Source organism: Pan troglodytes, chromosome 19 (assembly GCF_028858775.2).
Source record: "Pan troglodytes isolate AG18354 chromosome 19, NHGRI_mPanTro3-v2.0_pri, whole genome shotgun sequence".
Classification (NCBI taxonomy): domain Eukaryota; kingdom Metazoa; phylum Chordata; class Mammalia; order Primates; family Hominidae; genus Pan; species Pan troglodytes.
The window spans coordinates 20,046,855-20,068,647 of NC_072417.2; the positions used below are offsets into that span (position 1 = coordinate 20,046,855).

Consider the following 21,793-nt stretch of genomic DNA (forward strand, 5'->3'; position numbering starts at 1 on the left):
ATGGCATGTTAACAATAAAATAGGAGACCATTCAGTCCCCGAAGTAGTGAGACAATGAAGATAAAGACTGGTATTGTATAAGAAAGGAGAAATATTTAGGTGTGGCCATCAACTCTAAAAATAAATAAATAAGGTTGAGAAGGAAGTATTTTAAACATAGAACTGGGCCCGGCGCAGTGGCTCACAGTAGCACCTTGGGAGGCCGAGGCGGGAGGATTGCTTGACCAGCCTGGGCAGCATAGTGAGACCCCCGTCGCTACAAAAAAACAAGCTGGGCTTGGTGCCACACATCTATAGTCCCAACTACTCAGGAGGCTGAGGTGGGAGGATTTCTTGAGCTGGGAGATTGAGGCTACAGTGAGCTATGATGGTGCCAGTCTGGGCAACAGTGAGATCCTTCCTCAACAAAACAAAACATAAAATTGAGAGATATAAAGGCTCAACTACAGTGTTTAAATACAAGACAATTTTGAGAAGGTGAAAAGAGCATACTAAAGTTGGTCTTTTTTTGACAGAAGAATACAGAACAATTTTCAGTCCTAACAGTTCAAACTAAAACTGGACAATCGTTTATCTGTGGAGTTTCCTGCTTAGCCATTTCACAAAGGTGGGCAGAAAAAGGGAAAGAGTTGCAAGGGCCGAAGAGAGTAAAGGTGTAGAGACAAACTCAATCGCAACAGCAGGCCTAGGCCTGGCAGGGTGTGGGCGCCCAGGATATTTGATGCTCCATGGAAGGGAGTGGAGACAGAAAGACTGTCTTCCATTCTGTCTAGAGTTCCAGATCAAGTCTGAGCAGGTGCAAGCTTTCCCAGAACCTGCTGATTAACCTTGTAAAACCCAGGGTGTGTCCTTCTTCACCCAGGAAGCCACCCCCTCCTTTCCCCCAACACTCTCCCCCTCCCTTTGCCTGGGACAGCTGTTAATAGGACAATTACCCAAGAAGCAAAAGAAGGATCCCATGCTGATGTGTCATCAGTCCCGGTATATCCATTAAATCAGACTGAGAAGACCACTGGAAAAAGTGAGCGCATGCATGTGGCTCCCTAAGGGAAAGGCTGGCAGCCATTGTAAAACTAGGCCTTGCCCCTGCGACTCCAGGCTGGGCAGGAGAGAGAAGAAGGCAGTGGAAGCCGAGAAGAGGGTTAGGTCTAAAGCACAGGGATTTGGGGCCAGCTAACTATAAAACACACGGAAATCCCCACCCCCACCCCAGGAATAGCAGTGTAGTGTCTACCGACCCAGCTTCCCTGGTAGGAAAAGCTGCTGCTGCCACCAACAGCCACATCCATCCTGCAGTCATCCCTGGAGGATGACACATGCCAGGAATCCTCAGAGAAGGGGCTGTGGGAGGGCAGGCTGGCTGGGGCTCTGATTTCTTCTGGAACAGTGAAATTGCTTTTTCCCAGAAGGGAAACCCAGGCTTTCTGCCATTCTGGTTGTCCATTATCTTTCCTCTAAAAATGTCTCTAAGGCCAGGCACAGTGGCTCACACCTGTAACCCCAGCACTTCGAGAGGCCCAGGTGGGCAGATCACTTGAGCCAGGAGTTTGAGACCAGCCTGGCCAACATAGTGAAAACCCATCTCTACAAAAAAAATACAAAAATTAGCCAGGCGTGGTGGTTCATGCCTGTAGTCCTAGCTAGTGGGGAGGCTGAGGTGGAAAGATCACCCGATCCTGGGGAAGTTGAGGGTGCAGTAAGCTGTGATTGCGCCATTGCACTCCAGTCTGGGCAACAGAGTAAGACCCTGTCTCAAAAAAAATAATAAAAAGAAAAACATGTCTTTAAGTTTTGCTAATCCATATAAGTATTTCTTACTCTGTAACCTCATCTAATCCAGGGGAATAGATTAGATAGATGATTGCCTGAGATTTCCTTACAGTCCTGAGAGATGGTAGGAATACATCATGTCAATACTAAATGTTAGCATGTTTTGCAAAGAAATCAATTAGTTTTCTGGCAAATCCGGACATATGGCCCTCTCTCTTATATGGTAAACATCATCAGCAAGCTTGTTACCATTAAACCACCAAAAAGTAAAGCTCTCCTGCAAGCCAGCCTCTTTCCTATGCACCACTACCACACTCTTAGAAGATTGCTTCTCAATCCTGGCTGCATATTAGAATCACCCAGGTGGGTAGCTCGTAAGAAATACCAATGCCCAGGTCCCACCCCACACCAATTAAAACAGCTGCCCAGAGCAGAATTGGACATCAGTATTTTGTAAAAGCTCTTCAGGTGATTCTTAGGCGCAGCCAGAGTAGAGAATCACTAGGTTGGAGCAAGAATCCACATTGGGGTAAAAAAAAAAAAAAAAGCAAAAGATTGTGGTAATACGGGAACACAGACTAGAATGATTATCTGACTTTTTTTTTTTGAGATGGAGTCGCTCTGTGGTCCAGGCTGGAGTGCAGTGACACCATCTCAGCTCACTGCAACCTCTGCCTCCCAAGTTCAAGCGATTCTCCTGCTTCAGCCTCCTGAGTGGCTGGTATTAAAGGTGCACACCACCACGCTTGGCTAATTTTTGTATTTTTAGTAGAGACAGGGTTTTGCCATGGTGGCCAGGCTGGTCTCAAACTCCTGACCTCAAGTGATCTGCCCACCTCAGCCTCCCAAAGTGCTGGGATTACAGGCGTGAGCCACTGCACCCGGCCTGTTTGACTTTTAGGGTGTGCTCATTCTCAACCCTAAAATGTTCTTTCTTCACCTCTACAATGAAAATGCCTCATTGTTCATTAGTGTCTTAGTGTAACATTTTTTGAAGCTGAGTTCAACTGTCCTGTATGTCTTGCTATGTTGTCTCAAACAATACCAGGTAGTGTTCTTCATATAGCTCTGTGTGACATGTCACAATCAAGGAGCTGCCATTAAGAGGTAGGAGGAGTGGATGTTTTGGACTCATAGGTGGGTTCGAAAATCTGGCTCTGTTTCTTACTAGTTGGGCCATCCCGAGCTAAATGGAGATAACAATGTACATATTCATAAATCTTAAAAATCAGGTCATGTGTATAAAGCCATTCATGCCTGGAGGAAGAGCTGAGTATAAGGCCCTGTCTTGAATAATCCTCTCTCCACCCACCCTACAACTTTATCTCAGAGAAAGCCAAAGGCGATGAAGAAATGAGAGCTGTCCTTAGAATGGTCTACTAGAAACCCATCCTACAGACAGAGCATGGAAGCTTTAGTTTTCTCTAGAGGATGCCACCAGTACACACTTCCACGCCTCATATTCCACACACACCTCCCCCTCTTGACATTAAGCAGGAAGGATAGAGAGAGGCTGGTACCCAAGGGAGCTGTTTCTTCTCGTCACATAAGAACAGATGCTGAAATCCTAGGACAGACAGCACAGAAATGTGGCAGCAGGAGGGTGACTCAGAGGAAATGAAATGGTCTCCCCTTCAAGCTATACCAAGGCCCAGAGGAGAACCTGCTTTGAATCACCTGCCTCCTGGGACTCCAAAGGGCAGGGACCAATTCTGAGTGCACTACTTCACAGGTTCCAGCTGGGTAGGGATGTGCACAGCCCACCTCTCCATCCTACTGTACCTACCTGAAGGGAGTAGAGGGCAGAGAAACATGAAGGCTGCATTCTTTTTGAACCCAACTTGGCTTCCTCGAGCTGGGGAGGCTCTCCTGCCGAGTCTGCTGCTGCACGTGCATGCTTCTCATGTGCTGCCAGCCTTAAACTGGAAAGTCCTCTTAGGGCCATGCTCTGTGGAAGACACTGTCCCAATACTGGACACACATAGCTCGCATGTTTATGTGAAACTGCATTAAAGGTGCACTTCAGGATGTGTGGGGAAGCGGTTGTCATGGAGAGAAAGAAGTTCTGGGGTCTCTGTTGAAGGAGTTTGGGGAGGGGTTATCATTGGGGAGAATCTTGTCCTTGAAAAGTTGAACTTGGCTCTGAATTTACTTATTCACCACTACACTTAAGATGTAAAGAGATTTTATGGGCCAGGCACTGTGGCTTACGCCTATAATCCCAGCACTTTGGGAGGTCAAGGTGGGCAGATCACTTAAGGTCAGGAGTTGGAGAACAACCTGGCTAACATGGTGAAACCCCGTCTCTACTAAAAATACAAAAATTAGCCGGGCATGGTGGCACGCACCTGTAATCCCTGCTACTTGGGAGGCTGAGGCAGGAGAATTGCTTGAACCTGGGAGGCAGAGGTTGCAGTGAGCCGAGATCGTGCTACTGCACTCCAGCCTGGGCGACAGAGTGAGACTCCATTTCAAAAAAAAGAAAAGATGTAAAGAGATTTTAAGAATAGGAACAACAAGGCCAGGCGCGGTGGTTCACGCCTGTAATCCCAGCACTTTGGGAGGCCGAGGCAGGCGGATCACCTGAGGTCAGGAGTTCAAGACCAGCCCAAACAACATAGTGAAACCCTGTCTCTACTAAAAATAAAAAAAATTAGCTGGGTGTGGTGGCACATACCTGTAATCCCAGCTACTCAGGAGACTGAGACAGGAGAATGGCTTGAACCTGGGAGGCGGAGATTGCGGTGAGCCAATATCACGCCATTGCACTCCAGCCTGGGCAACAAGAGTGAAACTCCTTCTCAAAAAAAGAAAAAAAGAAAAAGAAAAAGAAAAAGCAACAACAGTGATAGATGTGGGGGTGATGAGAACTTTGTGGTTCCTAAGCTTCCTTCCCCAGCCTTCTCTCATTCCTATCCCCTTGGCCCCTCTCCAGTGCCTTCCCATCCCTAACGTGTATAACTGACTCCTTCCCCACCTCCCCTATGGAGCCAGCCCCCTAAGTCCCCTATCTTCCCAGGTCTTCCTCTGTCCCTTCTGGAGGCTGCTGGTCTTTCATAGTGGGTACCATAGCCAAACAGAGGCTGAGAAATGCTCCTGGAGGCTTTTTGGTGCTGTCCTTGTAAATATGAGCCAAAAAAAAAAAAAAAAAAAAAATGGACTAGCTCACAGAAATATTAAGACATCAAAATAACCAAATCAGTATTTTTTTAAAATAACATACCCAGCCAGCATGACCATTGACATAACTTCTGATGATCTGGAATCCGAAGAAATAAAATGCCCAAATGCTGGGTCTTTTCCCTGCCTGCTGTTATCAAATAGTGTCATTATGTTCCCTATTATAACTGATAGCCTGTAAGAAAGGTTCAGATGTGCCTTCTAAGTCATGATATAGGGAGGGTCAGTAGATGCTTCCTCAGATGTCTGCATGGCCTGCTTCCTCCTTTCCTTTAGCTCTTTGTTCAAATGTCACCTTGTTAAAGGTTTTCTCAGAGGACTATGAAAATGGCTTTCTGGCTTGCCTGTCCCTTACCCCTCACATTCCACATCCCATTTCTGCTCTATTTTTCTTTGCAGCACTTATCCCCAACTCATATAATATCTACTTTTCCCATTTATTTGTGTATTATATCTTGCACAGAAACGCACGCATGTACACACACAAACACTTGATTGTAAGTTCCATGAGAGCAAAATTTTTCTTTTGTCTACTACTGTGTCCCAGTGGCTAGAAAAATATCTGGTACATACTAAGCACTCAATAAATATTTGTACAGCACATAAAATATGATGTCTTTTTTTTTTTTTTGGAGATAGAGTCTTGCTCTGTTGCTGAGGCTGCAGTGGTGTGATCTTGGCTCACTACAGCCTCTGCCTCCTGGGTGCAAATGATTCTCCTGCCTTCACCTCCCAAGTAGCTGGGACTACAGGCACTCGCCACCATGCCCGGCTGATTTTTGTGTTTTTTTAGTAGAATCGGGGTTTCACCATGTTGGCCAGGCTGGTCTCAAACTCCTGGTCTCAAGTGATCTGCCCGCCTTGGCCTCTCAAAGTGCCGGGATTACAGGTATGAGCCACCACACCCAGCCAATATGGTATCATTGATAGGTACATTTTAATTATTATTAGTTAAAATTTGGTATTTGTGAATATTTATACATGATCTCCCTCATCCTGAATTCCTTTATTCATTTACTTCACAAATGCTTATTAAATATCTGTCATCGGCCAGGTGCAGTGGCTCATGCCTCTAATCCCAGCACTTTGGGAGGCCGAGGCAAGCAGATCACAAGGTCAAGAGATCGAGACCATCCTGGCCAACATGGTGAAACCCTGTCTCTACTAAAAATACAAAAATTAGCTGGGCGTGGTGGTGTGCACCTGTAGTCCCAGCTACTCGGGAGGCTGAGGCAGGAGAATCACTGGAACCCGTGAGGCGGAGGTTGCAGTGAGCCGAGATCTCGCCACTGCACTCCAGCCTGGTGACGGAGCAAGACTCCGTCTCAAAAAAAAAAAAAAAAATCTGTCACCAAGCCTTGTAAGAAACACTAGGGATTCCATAGTGAACAAGACAAACATAATTGGCCAGGTGAGGTGGGTCACACCTGTAATCTCAGGGCTTTGGGAGGCCGAGGCAGGAGGAGGGCTTGATCCCAGGAGTTCAAGACCTGCCTGGACAACACAGCAAGACCCTGCCTTTAAAAATAATAAATAACCAGGCATGGTGGCACGTGTGTATCGTCCCACCTACTCAGGAGACTGAGACAGGAGAATGGCTTGATCCTGGGAGTTGTGTGTGTGTGTGTGTGTGTGGGTGGGTGGGTGGGTGGGTGGCAGGTTCTCGCTCTCTTGGCCAGGCTGGAGTGCTGTAGTGCAGTCTCGGGTCACTGCAACCTCCACCTCCCAGGTTCAAGTGATTCTCCTGCCTCAGCCTCCCGAGTAGCTGGGATTACAGGCACCTGCCACCACCCCCGGCTAATTTTTTTGTATTTTTAGTAGAGATGGGGTTTCACCATGTTGGCCAGGCTGGTCTCAAACTCCTGACCTCGTGATCCGCCTGTCTCGGCCTTCCAAAGAGCTGGAATTACAGGCGTGAGCCACCGTGCCCGGCCGACACTGGGAATTTGAGGCTGCAGTGAACTATGATCACACCACTGTACTCCAGCCTGGGTGATAGAGCAAGACCCTGTCTCAAAACAGAAAAAAAAACAAAAAGTCACATTCATTGGTTCTTGCAGGGCTCAAAGTCTGGGGGGGGAGAAGGAACACTTATAAACAAACTAGTAAAGGCTGAGAATGGTGGTTCACGCCTGTATCCCAACACTTTGGGAGGCTAAGGTGGGAGGATCACTTGAGCCTAGGCGTTCAAGACCAGCCTGGGCAACATAGAGAGACCTTGATCATGATCACCCTCCTCCCCCTCCCCCTCCTCCTCCTCTTCCTTTCTTTTTCTCTTCTTCTTCTTCTTCTTTTTTTTTTTTGAAACAGATTCTCACTCCCATTGCCCAGGCTGGAGCACAGTGGCATGATCATGGCTCTGCAGCCTTGAACCCCCAGACTCGGGTGATTCTCCCACCTCAGCCTTCTGAGTAGCTGGGACTACAGGTCACACCACCCTACCTGGCTAATTTCTTTGTAGTTTTAGTAGAGACTAGATCTTACCATGTTGCCCAGGCTGGTCTGGAACTCCTGGGCTCAAGCCTTCTGCCCACCTCAGCCTCCCAAAGTGCTGGGATTACAGATGTGAGCCACTGAGCCCAGACTTGAGACCTTGTTTCTACAAAAATAAAAAAAAATAAAAAAATAAAAAATTACCTGGGAGTGGTTGCATGCACCAGTGGTCCCAGCTACTTGGGAGACTGAGATGGGAGGATTGCCTGAGCCCAGGAGGTTGAGGCTGCAGTGAGCCCAGATCGAGTCACTGCACTCCAGCCTGGGCAACAGAGTGAGACCGTGTCTCAAACAAGCAATATTAGTAAAAATAATATTTAGAGATTGAAAAAAGTGCAATGAAAGAAAGAAATAGGAACTGAGAGAATGTGACAGGAGAGACCTATCAAGTCAGATATGGTGGCTGTCAGGAGGACCTTTTGGTAATTATATTTCAGCAGAGGCTTGAAGATAAGAAGACTTGATGCATTCAGTGAGGAAAACCCCATTCTGTAACCATCTAGGGTAAGTGACTGTGGTCCACAACATAAGAGGGCTTGAAGAGAATAATAAGGAAGAAATTTTGAGTCAAAAATCTGGGTTCTATCCCCAGTCAACTAGCTGTACAGTCTTGAAAAGGTCACACAACCTCTGAGTCTCTCTTTGCTTAAAATGAGGGTCCATTATGCCTATCTTACAGGTGTGGGCTATTAGATAATGGATGTGAAGGTGTCAAATGTAAAATACACACACACTGTTTTTACCGGTAAATGCATACGTAGCACTAACATATCACTGGGATGTGAATTTCCCACTTGCCAGTGTACCCTGAAATGAGAGCTTGTCTTAGTTAGACTTAGACCAAAGAAACCAAAACATGCTGCAAAGCCCGATGTCATTGGTGGAGCATTTGTGCTGCTGGGCGTCTGTCTTGCTTCTGATGGTGCCATATCTGTGACTTAGGAGAGCCTGGGGAGGTGTCTCCGGGCCCATGGTTGCCTTCTGCAAGTAGTGAGAGAGGAATGAGAAAGCCTCTTCACAGAGGGGTGTCCCCAGAACTGTCCTCATTTGCTCTTGCTTATAGACCCTGTCCCTGAGATCTAAAGGGTGACCTGACGTATTTGTCCTCATGGTACCTACCAGAGGTCAACAGACAAAAGTGGGCTTTGCTTGTGTTTGCTGCTGGCCCCAGGACAGCCTATAGACACTGGCGCACACCAAAGCCACAGGCCAGAGAGCAGGCAGGAAGCAGGACGAGGGCTGGTCTTGGGGCACCCTGAGGATGCAGAGTTCGGGGCTGTAAGGGACTCGGGAAGGAGCCAAGGAGGAGAGAGGGAGAGGAGAAGTGGGGGAAGGAGAGGTGGGGTGAGGGCGGGAGGGGAGAGCGGGGAGAACGAGCAAGAGGACGGGGCCCCGAGGAAAGGGAGGCCACGCGCGAGAGGGGGCCGCGGGGCGGGCGCGGAGGCGGGGCGGCGGCGGCGGGCAGGCGGCGGGCGGCGCTGTCAGTGCGAGGCGGCGAGCGGAATGCAGCGGCCCGAGGCCTGGCCACGTCCGCACCCGGGGGAGGGGGCCGCGGCGGCCCAGGCAGGGGGCCCGGCGCCGCCTGCTCGAGCCGGGGAGCCCTCGGGGCTGCGGGTACGGAGCGGGCGGGCGCGGGGATCCCGGGCGGCGGGAGCTGGGCCGGGACAGAGCAGGGTTGGGGGGAGCAGCCAACTCAGAACTCGCGCGCCCGGCGGCTGGGAACTTTGTGTCACCCCTGACTGGCCCCAGGACCCGGGAGGAAAAGTTCGTCCCAGCGCCGACCGGAGAGGAGGCCTGTCCTGAGTCCGTCGGCGCGGGGCTGAAGTTCTGGGTCCGTTTGGAGTGGGGGTGGCGGGTGAGTTGCGATTCCGCGGGGAGGGTAAGGAGTGGCCTGTCCGTCCCAGACTCGGCTCCCATCACCGGTGGGTGATGGGCATGCTTCTGGAGTCTACCCGGGCCAGGGCCTGGGGGCGCGCTGACAGCGCAGGTCCAGCCCGGCCAGGGATCAGCTGGAAGAAGGAGGCTCGGCCCGCTGTCCCCCCCGGCCCAGGTTCTGTGATACACTCCGACTCGGGCTCTGGAGCAGTCAGTGCATGACAGAACTTGGGCCCGGAAGGACCTTCTGCACCCAACGGGCACAGCGCCCACTCGGGGCCTGCAGTGGAACATCTGCCTGGGAGTGGAGTGGGCACCTGGGTTGGCCCATGTGGCACAGGGCTGGGCAGAACCAGCTGTGGACCTTGAGGACTGGGGTTGCTGGAGCCTGAGGATGTATCCTAGGGCCAGCAGATCCCATAGACACAGGGTGTCCACCTCGAGTCAGGGGCCAAACGGAACTCTCCTCTCCGGTGTCAGTTGCAGGAACCTTCCCTCTACACCATCAAGGCTGTTTTCATCCTAGATAATGACGGGCGCCGGCTGCTGGCCAAGGTAACCTCTGACCCCACCCATGAGGGACACAGTTCCCACTCAGCTGACACTCCTGTCTCAGGAGAAACTCCACTGTGATCTCTGTGACTCAGGGCAGCTCAGCTTAGACCCCTCCAGAGGTCCTTCTCATCCTCCTGCCTTGTCAAGGTGATGCTCCCTGAAATGAGGGGTCTCCTCTATTTCTACTCATGTTCCCTGAAATGTTTCCTTATCCTGCTACTGGCCAGTTGGACCTGGGCATGGGAAGGTTCTGCCTAATGGGTCAGTGGAGTGTTGAGCCTGGGACCCAGGAGTGTTAGTCCCCAAACCCCCACACAAGTTCTTTTGTTCTTTGGGGTTTGTCTCTAAACCTCCACTTTTGTTCTACAGCTTGGTAAACACTAACGATTTAGTCTAAGGAGTCTAAGGATTTAGAACCAGATGGGATTTTAGAGACTGTATAATCCAACTCTTTAATTTCGTAGATGAAGAAAATGAGGGGTAGAGAAGCTAAGTGAGTTGCCTGAGGTCACAAGTATTAATATCCTAACAGATCCAAACTCAAATTTTATTTATTTACTTATTTAATTTTTTCACTTCTCCCATTTCACAGGTTTCACAGGCAAACTCAGGTTTTTTGACATGAAGCTCAAGGTGGTTTTCACTGTACCCCCATTCAATTAGCTGTTATCTATCCTAGCAAACATGGCCTGAGCGAACCAAACTAAAATAATCCAAAAATAAATTTCTACTGTCAACACAATTAATTGTAGTGGAGCTATAGCATCTGCATTAGCTATGAAATGCATTATAAGGCCAGGCGTGATGGCTCATGCCTGTAATCCCAGCACTTTGGGAGGCCAAGGCGGGCAGATCACTTGAGGTCAGGAGTTCGAAACCAGCCTGGACAACATGGTGAAACCCTGTCTCTACTAAAAATACAAAGAATTAGCCAGGCATGGTGGTGGGCGCCTGTAATCCCAGCTACTCGAGAGGCTGAGGCAGGAGAATTGCTTGAACCTGGGAGGCAGAGGTTGCAGTGAACCGAGATCGCACCATTGCACTCCAGCCTGGGCAACAAGAGCGAAACACTGTCTCAAAAAAAAAAAAAAGAAAAGAAAAAGAAAAGAAATATGTTGTTGTAAGGCCAGGTGCAGTGGCTGATGCCTGTAATCCCAGTACTTTGGGAGGCTGAGGCGGGCGGACTGCTTGAGCCCAGGAGTGCCAGACCAGCCTGGGCAACATGGCACACCCCATCTCTACAAAAAAAACAAAAACAAAAACAAAAAACAAAAAAACGAAAATTAGCCGGGCGTGGTGGTGTGCGCCTGTAGTCCCACCTACTCGGGAGGCTGAAGTGGGAGGATTGCCTGAGCCCGAGAGGTTGAGGCTGCAGTGAGCCATGATCGAGCTACTGCACTCCAATCTGGGTTATAGAGTGAGACCCCATCCCAAAAAATAGATTTTCTGTTTGTTTATTTGGAACTGAAAGTTTTTTGTTTTTATGAAATTCAAATAAGCAGCGGCCACTAGGGAGATGGCTAATCTGCCTGCGGATTGAGTATTAAGTGGCAAAATCCACATCCAGAAAATTCAAAACTGAGCTGACCACACCTTGCCCCAGCAGATGGTCAGAGGTGGATCAGCAAGGCCAAAGGCTCTTCCTCCCTACAGATTAAGAAACTGAGTCAGAGAGAGAGGCTCACCATTCCCAAACAAAAAACATTAATTTAGTTATCGGATATGTGTGAGGAATTGTTTCTTAGATATTTAATCTTCACTATAACCCTGTCTGCAGTCAGACCGTCCTTAGTGGTCAAACCCAGCTTTGGCCTCACAACTGTGAGATGTTGGGGAAGTTACCTGACTTCTTTTTTTTTTTGAGACGGAGTCTCGCTCTGCTGCCCAGGCTGAAGTTCAGTGGCGCGATCTCAGCTCACTGCAACCTCCGCCTCCCGGGTTCAAGCGATTCTCCTGCCTCACCCTCCCAAGTAGCTGGGATTACAGGCACCCGCCACCATGCCCAGCTAATATATTTTGTATAATTAGTAGAGATGGGGTTTCACCATGTTGGCAAAGCTGGTCTGGAACGCCTGACCTCAGGTGATCCACCCGCCTCGGCCTCCCAAAGTGCTGGGATTACAGGCATGAGCCACCGTGCCAGGCCATTACCTGACTTCTTGATGCCTCGGTTTCCCCATCCGTGTAATGGGGATAATAAAGTAGCTGTTGTTATTATCATTATTATTGTTTAAGAAGGACTCCTGGTTTTGCCGTCTTTCCTGTAGAGACTCAGGGTGCTGTAGAATTAGTGTGCCCTAGTGACCATGCCAATCCTTAGCACCCTGCACATCTGCTGAATGTACAAGATCCTCCAAGAAACCAGGAGGGGACTCCAAAAGCAGGCCTCAATATCCCTCTACTTTTTGGGAATTTCTTTGCTCAGAATTTGTTTTGGAGGGGGCCAAGCACAGTGGCTCATGCCTGTAATCCCAGCACTTTGGGAGGCCAAGGTGGGCGGATCACCTGAGGTCAGGAGTTCGAGACCAGCCTGACCAACATGGAGAAACCCTGTCTACTAAAAATACAAAATTAGCTGGGCGTGGTGGCACATGCCTGTAATCCCAGCTACTCAGGAGGCTGAGGCAGGAGAATTGCTTGAACCCGGGAGGTGGAGGTTGTGGTGAGCCGAGATCGTGCCATTGCACTCCAGCCTGTGCAATAAGAGCAAAACTCCATCTAAAAAAGAATAATTTGTTTTGGAGGACGTAATGAGCCTGCAGGCCTAGGGTGCAGTAATGGAGAGATGGGGCAGGGAAGCAGGATCCCGCTTGCCCAGCGCCTAGTCTTTCCTGCCCCCCAATCTAGGGAGGATCCAGGCTGTGTGGAAAGCTATGGTCCCTTCTCCTTCCCTTTCTCATAGTATTATGATGACACATTCCCCTCCATGAAGGAGCAGATGGTTTTCGAGAAAAATGTCTTCAACAAGACCAGCCGGACTGAGAGTAAGTGTCCCCCTCTTCCTCCAGCAGACTATCAGATGCACACTGTCATCTTCTCCATCTGGACACATCTGTCCCCATCAGCCTTGCACACCCACAGGCCATTTCCCTTTCTTCAGAGGCTTTTTGTCCTCTCCTTCCCAGCTGTTCTCCACTCCCTTCCTCCAGGGAACCTCCACTCCCTGTCACTCTCCAGTTCCCCCAACTACCCAACCCCCCAGCATCCCCAGGCCTCTCTCTAGCTGAGGAGGCCAACTGTGTTGTGGTCCCAACCTGGATCTGGTCCCAAGGTGCTGCACAGGGTGGGAGCGTGGGCAGGAGGTAAACGGGTCAACAACTGGGCTTGTTGACTCCTTGGCCTGAGGCAGTCCCTAGAAATAGAGTAGCAGATAAGGGGAAGGACATGGGGCTGCCTGATGGTAGTGTCCCTAGTGCTGGTCTTTCCAAGGGTTCTCCAGAAAGGGGAGAAGGAAATAGGAGAGTCACAGAGTCATACATGAGGAGGAGGGGCTAGGCTAGGACCAGGCAAGGTGGCCAGGACTGAAAGCTCCCTCCACTTCTAGGTGAGATTGCATTTTTTGGGGGTATGACCATCGTCTACAAGAACAGCATTGACCTCTTCCTATACGTGGTGGGCTCATCCTACGAGAATGAGGTGAATTCAGGAGGTTGGGGCAGTAAGAAGGGTCTGTCTATGGGGAAATGTTGTTATTTGGAATCTGGGCTTGAGGCTGGGACCTGGAGGCTCACCATTGGACCCCTCCTTTTAGGCTCCATGGGGTAGAGGAGGGCAGCCAGAAGGGTTCTTTCTGGGACAATGTGTATCTTCGATGCCCCTTAGTTTCCTTGGGAACCAGGAATGAAGTAATCACTTCATCTTCAAGGGAGGCTTTGTCCTTCTTAAACATAACTAGAGAAGGATACACTCAATGTCTCCCAGTGGAGAACTCCAGTTTCCCAGCCCAGACACATGGAAGTTCCCTCTAATGTCACACCGCAGTCAGTCTCCAGCCCAGGCCTCTGAAACTCTCCATTGCTGCCCGCACAGGTGGGCTCCAAGTGCTTCTTTTGACCTTCTCAATCTCAAACTCTCATTTTCCTCCTCCCGTATCTGCCCATCCCAGCTGATGCTCATGTCTGTTCTCACCTGCCTGTTTGAGTCTCTGAACCACATGTTAAGGTGAGTGAGGTTCTCTGCCCTCCGAGGCCCCATCCCCCCAGCCCTGATATGTCACAGGACCCTTCCTCCCTGTTTTTCTCCTGAAGTCCCCACAAGACTAAGATAATCCAAAAAGAAAAGTTCACAGTTGACACAATGAACGAAAGTAGGGCAGTGCTATAGCATCTAACCTAGTTGTGAAACGCATCTGGGGTCCTGTGGTGGGTGCCAGGGTGTCAAGGCCCAAAGTATGGGAGGTTGGACAAGGTAGGGTGTAAGGAAGCAGAACTGCCCTTTGCTCAGAAATGCCTTGCATGGGCTCTGTGCTCACTGCCCTTCACATTCTCCTTCCCAGTCCTTGTTTGGTGAGGGGTGAATGAGGCAGTCTTTGGAGAGTGGGGTCAGCCTCACCTAGGCAGGGACTCAGTTCCTCCCAGCCACAGGGAGGCTCAGGAGCTTGTGTCCACCTTCAGGAAGAACGTGGAGAAGCGCTGGTTGCTGGAGAACATGGACGGAGCCTTCTTGGTGCTGGACGAGATTGTGGATGGCGGGTGAGGAGGGGACAGTCAGGGACACTCACAGCAGGAGTGCCTTTGATAATCATCAGCCCCAGATGGCACCCAGCATGGCTAGAACTCTGACCAACTTCTCACTCCATTCCCCCAGCATATTCCCAGGGATCCCATTCCCCTAGCCCTTCCCCTTACTAGCGCCCCACTCATGAAGATAGAAGTTGATTTCAATGTTAGCCAAAGTCAAGCCAAACAAGAGAGTAACCTGATGTCAAACTATGGGAGACTGTTGAATAGGCAGGGTTTGGGGAAAATCCAGTTTGGTCTCCAATGCCCAGGGGAAGCACTGGCACAGATGCTGGCCCTCTCTGGAAGGACTTCAGACAGTCCCACCAGCCCCACATGTCCCGCTCTTAGGGCTCAATTCCAACACAAGCTAGATGCGTGACCTGGGTCAATTACTGACTCTCCCCGAGCCTTACTTTCTCCATCTTTAGGACGGAGGTAATAAGGGATTGTGGGGATTAAATGAGAAGATACATGTGAAGCTTGTGGTTCTCATTCAATAGATGTTGCCTCCTATTGGTATGCTAGTATATTCTTAGGAAGCTAGGAGCTCTTTTGAGAAAAGTTGGCTTGTGAATTTCCATCAGGGGATCAATATTCAGAGAGAAAAAGAAGTTCTGGCTCTGGGGCAAAGGATAATAAAAATTTCTTTTTTTTTTTTTTGAGACAGAGTCTCGCTCTGTCACCCAGGCTGGTGTGCAGTAAATGGCGTGATCTCGGCTCACTGCAAGCTCCACCTCCCGGGTTCACACCATTCTCTTGCTTCAGCCTCCTGAGTAGCTGGGACTACAGGCACCCACCACCACACCAAGCTAATTTTTTGTATTTTTAGTAGAGATGGGGTTTCACCATGTTAGCCAGGATGGTCTCGATCTCCTGACCTCGTGATCCGCCCACCTCAGCCTCCCAAAGTGCTGGGATTACAGGTGTGAGCCACCATCCCCGGCCAATAGAAATTTCTTGAGCTCCTTAAAAACATACATGCCTCTATCATTACATCATTTTATACATTAGGAAACAGGCTCAAAGGTTCAAGTGACACGCCGGAGGTCTCTCACACAGCTAGGGAGTGGCAGGGCCAAGATCTAAAACCATGTGAATAGTTCCAGGGGCCATGCTGTTTCCATGGCACTATACTGGACTGCCTGGGGCACTAAGGAATGCCTCCTGCAGATTTCTGGGACCCAAAAGGGAGTGGGGTAATGCCAGGTTTTGGGGAGCCAGAAGCATATATAATTTGGTGAACCCTCTTGAAGGAAAACTTTACACAAACACACACAAAACTATAAATGCAAAACAAGATGCAGGGCTCTGGATGGCTGTGCAAAGGAGGATGCCTGAGGTGTAAGCTTCACAAGCTTCCCGTCTCTGCCTCTGAGGAACTCAGTTTCCTGCCAAGAAAAACTGGGGAAGCGCCAGTCGGGAGGCAACGCCTAAACTGGAGCCTTGGCCTGGGATGCTCTTTCTTTATGGATTACAGGACCCCTGGTTAGGGAGCTTGGGACAGGGGGTGCTCAGCCCAAGGATGGGGACTGGAAGAGGCTCCCAAGAAATGTTTGTCATTTCCAGTGATTTAGTAACAAAGAGAAACAAAGCTTCTGCCTTGGAGGAGTCTCAGTGGGTAAGGAGGTACACTCAGATCCTGTCATCTTTGTCCTGCCGCAGTGACAGGCCCTCACGCCCATGTACCCTGTACATAACCCCAAGGCCTCACGAAGGAGCACCTGCTCTCTGAGAAAAGCTACAATATTTGGGTCTATCAAAAGGGAAGTTTTTTGTTTCTGTGTGTGTGTGTGTGTGTGTGTGTGTGTGTGTGTTTTGAGATGGAGTCTCACTCTGTCGCCCAGGCTGGAGTGCAGTGGCGTGATCTCGGCTCACTGCAACCTCTGCCTCCTGGGTTCAAGCAATTCTCCTGCCTCAGCCTCCCGAGTAGCTGGGATTATAGGCGTGCGCCACCATTACCGGCTAATTTTTTTTTGTATTTTCAGTAAAGACGGGGTTTCACCATATTGGCCAGGCTGGTCTCGAACTCTTCACCTTGTGATCCTCCCACCTCAGCCTCCCAAAGTGCTAGGATTGCAGGCGTGAGCCACTGTGCCTGGCCTAAAAGGGAAGATTTAAAAAAAAAAATTTTTTTTTTTTAGACAGAGTCTCACTGTGATGCCCAGGCTGGAGTGCAGTGGCGCAATCTTGGCTCACTGCAACCTCTGCCTCCCGGGTTGAAGCGATTCTCCTGCCTCACCCTCCCGATTAGCTGGAATTACAATGTGTGCCACCATGCCTGGCTGATTTTTGTACTTTTAGTAGAGACAGGGTTTCGCCATGTTGGCCAGGCTGGTCTGGAACTCCTGACCTCAGGTGATCCACCCGCCTCGGCCTCCCAAAGTGCTGGGATTACAGGCATGAGCCACCGTGCCCAGCCTTAAAAAAAAAAAAAAGGGAGGAAGTAGGGGAGAAGGTAGATGCTGAGTTTTGGAGTTTCATTTCTTTTATGCAGGGCGTGACCCCATGCCATAAAATAACAGTGCAACAAGATAAGAACCCCCAGGGCCTCTCTTCCTAACTCTTTTCACAGGGAATCCAATCCTATACCCAGAAAGTGAAGTGAACTTTCAAGAGCTCTGAGTTTTGAGAGTCCCTGCTTTTGACAACCTGATCATCCTAGACCAGACTGTTCTCATCCAGTTTCAAAGATTTTGCCCAGGGATGACAAAGCATGTGGACCACTGGGTTGAAGCATCAAAGAATCAGAGCTGAGGGCTCTCCATGCTGAGGGAGAGTTCTGACTTGAGGGCTATCAGTGGGAAGGGACCTGGAAGGTGGAGATGTTGCAGGATGCATTGGGAGAGGGAAGAGGCTTGCCAAGGAGAAGGGGCGGAGGGGAGGATTGTGCCACTGATTTGCCTCCTGGTTTTTCCTCTCATCTTGTAGTGTGATTCTGGAGAGTGACCCCCAGCAAGTGATCCAGAAGGTGAATTTTAGGGTAAGAGTCTTCCTGAACACCTCCTCTTTTAGGCTGCCCTTCCTGTCCTCCCTGGGAATAGGGCTGCTAGGGCCTAGATGGTAGAAGCCCAAGCTCCTCTAGCAGAAGCCAACCACTGGGCTGACACACTTGTTAGGGGTGGGATGAGCAGCAGTTTCTGGGTGGGATGCCAGTTAATGGAAGAAATCTTCCTGTCCTCTCCCCGGCTAGGAGCACAAGTACCTCACCTCTTTCCTGGTAGGAAGTATAGACTGGGGAAATAAATACATCTTCAAAGAGGCACTAGGTGGCTGCCTTGGCCTTGAGGTTGGGGGTCAGGGGTATGGATAGAACCTCCCTGCCTTGTTTGGCTTTCTCATGTCTGGATGAAACCTTTCTTCCCATCTTTCTTCCCATCTTCCCTCACCCTCCATGCACCATAGCACAATCCCAGAGGTCCTGGCTTCCAAATGACAGGCTGCAGGACTTCTATTAACCAGTGACACAGGTGCAGCTCTGAATCACCCTAACCACTGCACCACCTCACCCATACCCCCAAGCCCCTTTCCTTCACCTCCCTGACCCAGGACCCTCACGCTGGCCCTACCCCACCCCTTGACTCTGCTTTCTTACAGGTAGATGATGGCGGCTTGACTGAACAGAGTGTGGCCCAGGTAGGCCCCCCTGCATCTGCTGTGGCTAGAAATGGTCTAGAGAGATACGGGGAGCAGAGCATCCTAGAGCATCCTGGGGGGACCCAGTGAAGTTATCAAGTCTGAAAAATCAGGGGTGAGAAGGGAAGGGATGAGGCAGTGACAGGTCATATCTTGGAAAGACTCACTGGAGGCCTCCGGGCTCTCCAACTCAGGGGAGCTGGGTACTAATGGATGGATGGGCGTGTTACCACCAGCCCACCTCATCTCCTGGCTTGGTTTAGTTGGATTGAAACTAGGATGACCTGCCTACCTTGGAGATGGCTGGGTCACTTGTGCACCCCAAAAATCTGGGAACTCAGGCCTCTGATGCGCCCTCTACCGAAACCTGGAAAGGGTACCAAATAGGAGTTTGGCTCTTAACCCCTGTCCTTGCCACTTAGGGTGCACACTGGGATTGTTAAGGGACTCTCAAACCCATGATAGGATCTGACTTTCCCCACTCATCACTTGTCACCTTACCCCTGAGTGACCTGGCTATGGAAGAACCTGCCACAACCCTGCATGGTCTTATCTGGAGGTGCTTGCAGAGTGTAAGGCCAGGGGGAGGTTCCTGGCTCTGAAGCCTGATCAGTTCCCCAGCTGCACAAATTTCCTGCTAGTTCAGGACGACTGTCTTGACCTCTCTTCTGTCCACCTGCAGGTCTCTCTGCTCAGACTAATCCTGCTTGTATGGAACTTCCCGCCCTGGCACTAACTCCTCGTGCTGTGGTGGCCCTACCGAGATGAGCCTGTGCTGTCTCGTGTGGAGTCCCAGGTGTGGTGCCCATTTTCCTGCACTGCCCTTAGCGCTCACTCTGCTTCACCCTCCCCTCTGATTCCCCATGTTTCCTCATACCATGCTGGAATGAATGCAGCTGCAAGGCAATTTTCAGAGTGGAAAGAGGGTAGGGAGTAATAAGCAGAGCAGATAAGAACACAGGTGCTCATGGGAGTCATCCCAGGGTACGTGTTCTACCTTACCACCTAAAGCTGGGTGACCTAGGGCAAGTTACTCAACCTCTCTGGGCCTCACATAATAACAGGACCCTCTTCATGGAGTTATGAGAATTCAATGAGCCAATGCATGGCAAGCTCTTAGTAGGGCTCCAAGCCAGTTAACACATGCTGAATAACCATCAGTATTTCTCCAAAGGGAGAAAGAATGAAAACATAGCATTTTTGATGGAATTCTTGAGTAAAAACAAAGGAAGCTACAGGTAGCCAATGGGGGATAAAATGAGGACAAAGTTAGATTCTGGCTAAGAGAATCAGGGGAACCCTAAGCCACTGTCCCCAAGAGAGGAGGGAGACTGTGCAGGAGGAGGAGACACAGCGCTCCCTCCTTCTCTAGAAGGGAATAAGGCTGAGTGGCTGGAGGGACAATCTGAGGGACACACCTGAGTCCTGTCCCCCTCTCCTGCTTTGGTATTGTGCATGCACGTGTGCACTTGTATGGATTTGTGTAAGCACTGGGCTGAGACTTTCCACCAGGCATCCCACCGCAGGGTCTGGCTGGCCACCCTTTGCCAGCTATGCCACATCAGCAGTGGGTTGCGGTGGGGTGTTGAGGACACATTGCCAGCCACGGCCAGAGCTAGGGGTTTGCTGAGGCGTCTGAGCACAGGGAGTGTCAGGCCTGGGCCCCGTCTCCGCCTGGACGTGGCACTGTGGGCGGGAACTCTCATGGCATGACAGCAGGGAGACAGGCTGCTGCCACACCCACGCTGCAGATGCAGGAGCCAGAGGTCTGGGCAGGCTTGGGCCTGAGGTGGGAGCTGGCTGCAGCCGGTTTGGTCTGCGCTTTCTGACTTGGAGGGTTGGCTGCGTTTAAGCCAAGTGGAGACAAGCTGCTGCCACCTAGTGACCGGGAGTTGCAGGGGCGCTTCGGGAAGGTGGGCTGTGGACCTCCCCATGACTGTGTATGGAGGCATTTGACATTCTCAATTCTCTCTCAACCTCCGCCACCCCACCCCAGGTTCTTCAGTCTGCCAAGGAACAAATTAAATGGTCGTTATTGAAATGAAGGCTGTGGATTCAAGGCTCCCTGCCCCCCAGACCATTTCCCCAATCCTGGCAAAAGCCCAAAGATCCCAGGGTCAGGAGAGACCCCTCTGTATCCCCAGGTCCCTCCCAGAACTGACTCCTAAGGTCTCCAGCCAGGGCTTCTGAGATGCAAAGGTTTGGCCTCAGGAGAGTCACCTTTTCTCACGGCCCTGGCCTTAACTCATATCTTAGGCATTCCTGGCCCCAGGGCCCTAATAAACCTGCTTTTGTCTTCTGCCAAGGGTCTCCTTCTCTCTTGGCCTAGGAAGTGTGTGTGTGTGCGTGTGTGTGTGTGTGTGTGTTCATATAAGGGCTCCTGCACTTTCTGTGGCTCATCGTGGGGATATCCAGTACCAGGGTGGGGCGTGTCCCTGTGGTTGTGTGATTGGGCAGAGATGTGGGACAAGGGAAAGGGGACCATTTAACACCATGAGGGGGTGCGACGCTGATACCACGGAGCCCCATGTGTGGCGCATACTGCCAGGTAGGGGAGAGCAAAATATGGTACCCCTATTTTGCAATGCAGTACATACATGGTAGCTCCGCTGGGGATTCCTTGAGTCATTTTTTCCATTCCCAAACTCCAGAAGGGAAGAGAGGTAAGGCTTCCTCTGAACAAACCGAGAAACAGCATGGCTATTTTTCTTGGCATGCCTGGAACCGTGGAATTCCTATCCTGGCATACATCCTGGGCACTACAGCTCTCTGCAAGCTTGCGGGTGGTGGGGGCGAGGAAGCATCGCCAGCCCCCACCGTGCACATGTGTCCTGAGCACCGTGTGCGCTGCAGAGGGTGTGAAGAATTGCAGGTCCGGAGGGACAGGAGGGTGGAAGGGTGTCGCAGGGACAAACGGGAAGGGTGGAGATTGTATAGCCTTTCTGGGCGACACGACTTCCCTTCTCTGTCGCCGTCCCAGAACCTCTGTTTTCTCCTTTCCACTCTCTGACGCGTACACTTTCTGCGTCCCTGTAAATGCGTCCCTGAGCTTGTCTAGCGTTGCGTCCCTGGACAGCTCGTTTCCCTCGATCCTTTGCGGACTGCAGCTGGTGGCTCACGTTCCACCCCGGCTCCACCCCGGCCCCGACCCTGGAGTGCGCTGAGCACTGCGGGAAGCCCCGCCCCAGGAAAGCATCCGCGATCCTGTGGTGCCACCTGCAGGGACCGGCAGGAAACGCGCTCCCGCCGGACCGACCTGCTGACTAACTCCGCCCCCAGGGCGGACCCGACTCCGGCTCCTGAGAGTTACTGGTTGGTTTCCGACGCCGGCGACAGGACGTTGTCCTAGCAACCTGCACGCGTGACCCACCCTGCTAGTGCTGCGCCAGCGTGGGCACAGGAATTTCAGCGAAGGAGGGAAAGTGGCGAGCCGTGGACGTTAATAGAACTTGTCCCTGCGGCTTTCAAGTCCTACATTATAAAACTGTTTAAGATTGGACATTTATAACGGGCTTGACTACTTCTGAAATTAGAGAAAATGATATAGTTATGTAAACATTTACATT

At 50.7% G+C, this 21,793-nt stretch overlaps 1 protein-coding gene and 1 non-coding gene across 4 annotated transcripts; both read left to right on the forward strand.

Moving 5' to 3' along the window:
* Positions 1–8,902: 8,902 nt before the first annotated feature.
* COPZ2 (COPI coat complex subunit zeta 2) lies at positions 8,903–20,532 on the forward strand. 3 transcript variants are annotated; one of them, XR_001710768.4, is made up of 10 exons: positions 8,903–9,057; positions 9,799–9,873; positions 12,776–12,857; positions 13,418–13,509; positions 13,979–14,034; positions 14,487–14,564; positions 17,523–17,574; positions 18,189–18,227; positions 18,910–19,023; positions 20,224–20,532. XR_001710768.4 is itself a non-coding variant. In XM_016931548.4 (9 exons), exons 1-9 carry the CDS (start codon positions 8,947–8,949, stop codon positions 20,269–20,271), a joined length of 633 nt encoding a protein of 210 aa, XP_016787037.1. In that variant the 5' UTR covers positions 8,903–8,946; the 3' UTR covers positions 20,272–20,532. The 3 variants fall into 3 exon arrangements, 2 of the variants coding, with proteins under 2 accessions (XP_016787037.1, XP_063654386.1); XM_016931548.4 differs by lacking the exon at positions 18,910–19,023; XM_063798316.1 differs by lacking the exons at positions 8,903–9,057; positions 18,910–19,023 and adding an exon at positions 9,199–9,298.
* Positions 9,478–9,563, forward strand: MIR152 (microRNA mir-152). Its single transcript, NR_035685.2, has one exon. It is a non-coding gene; the product is annotated as a microRNA mir-152 (primary transcript).
* Positions 20,533–21,793: the final 1,261 nt, after the last annotated feature.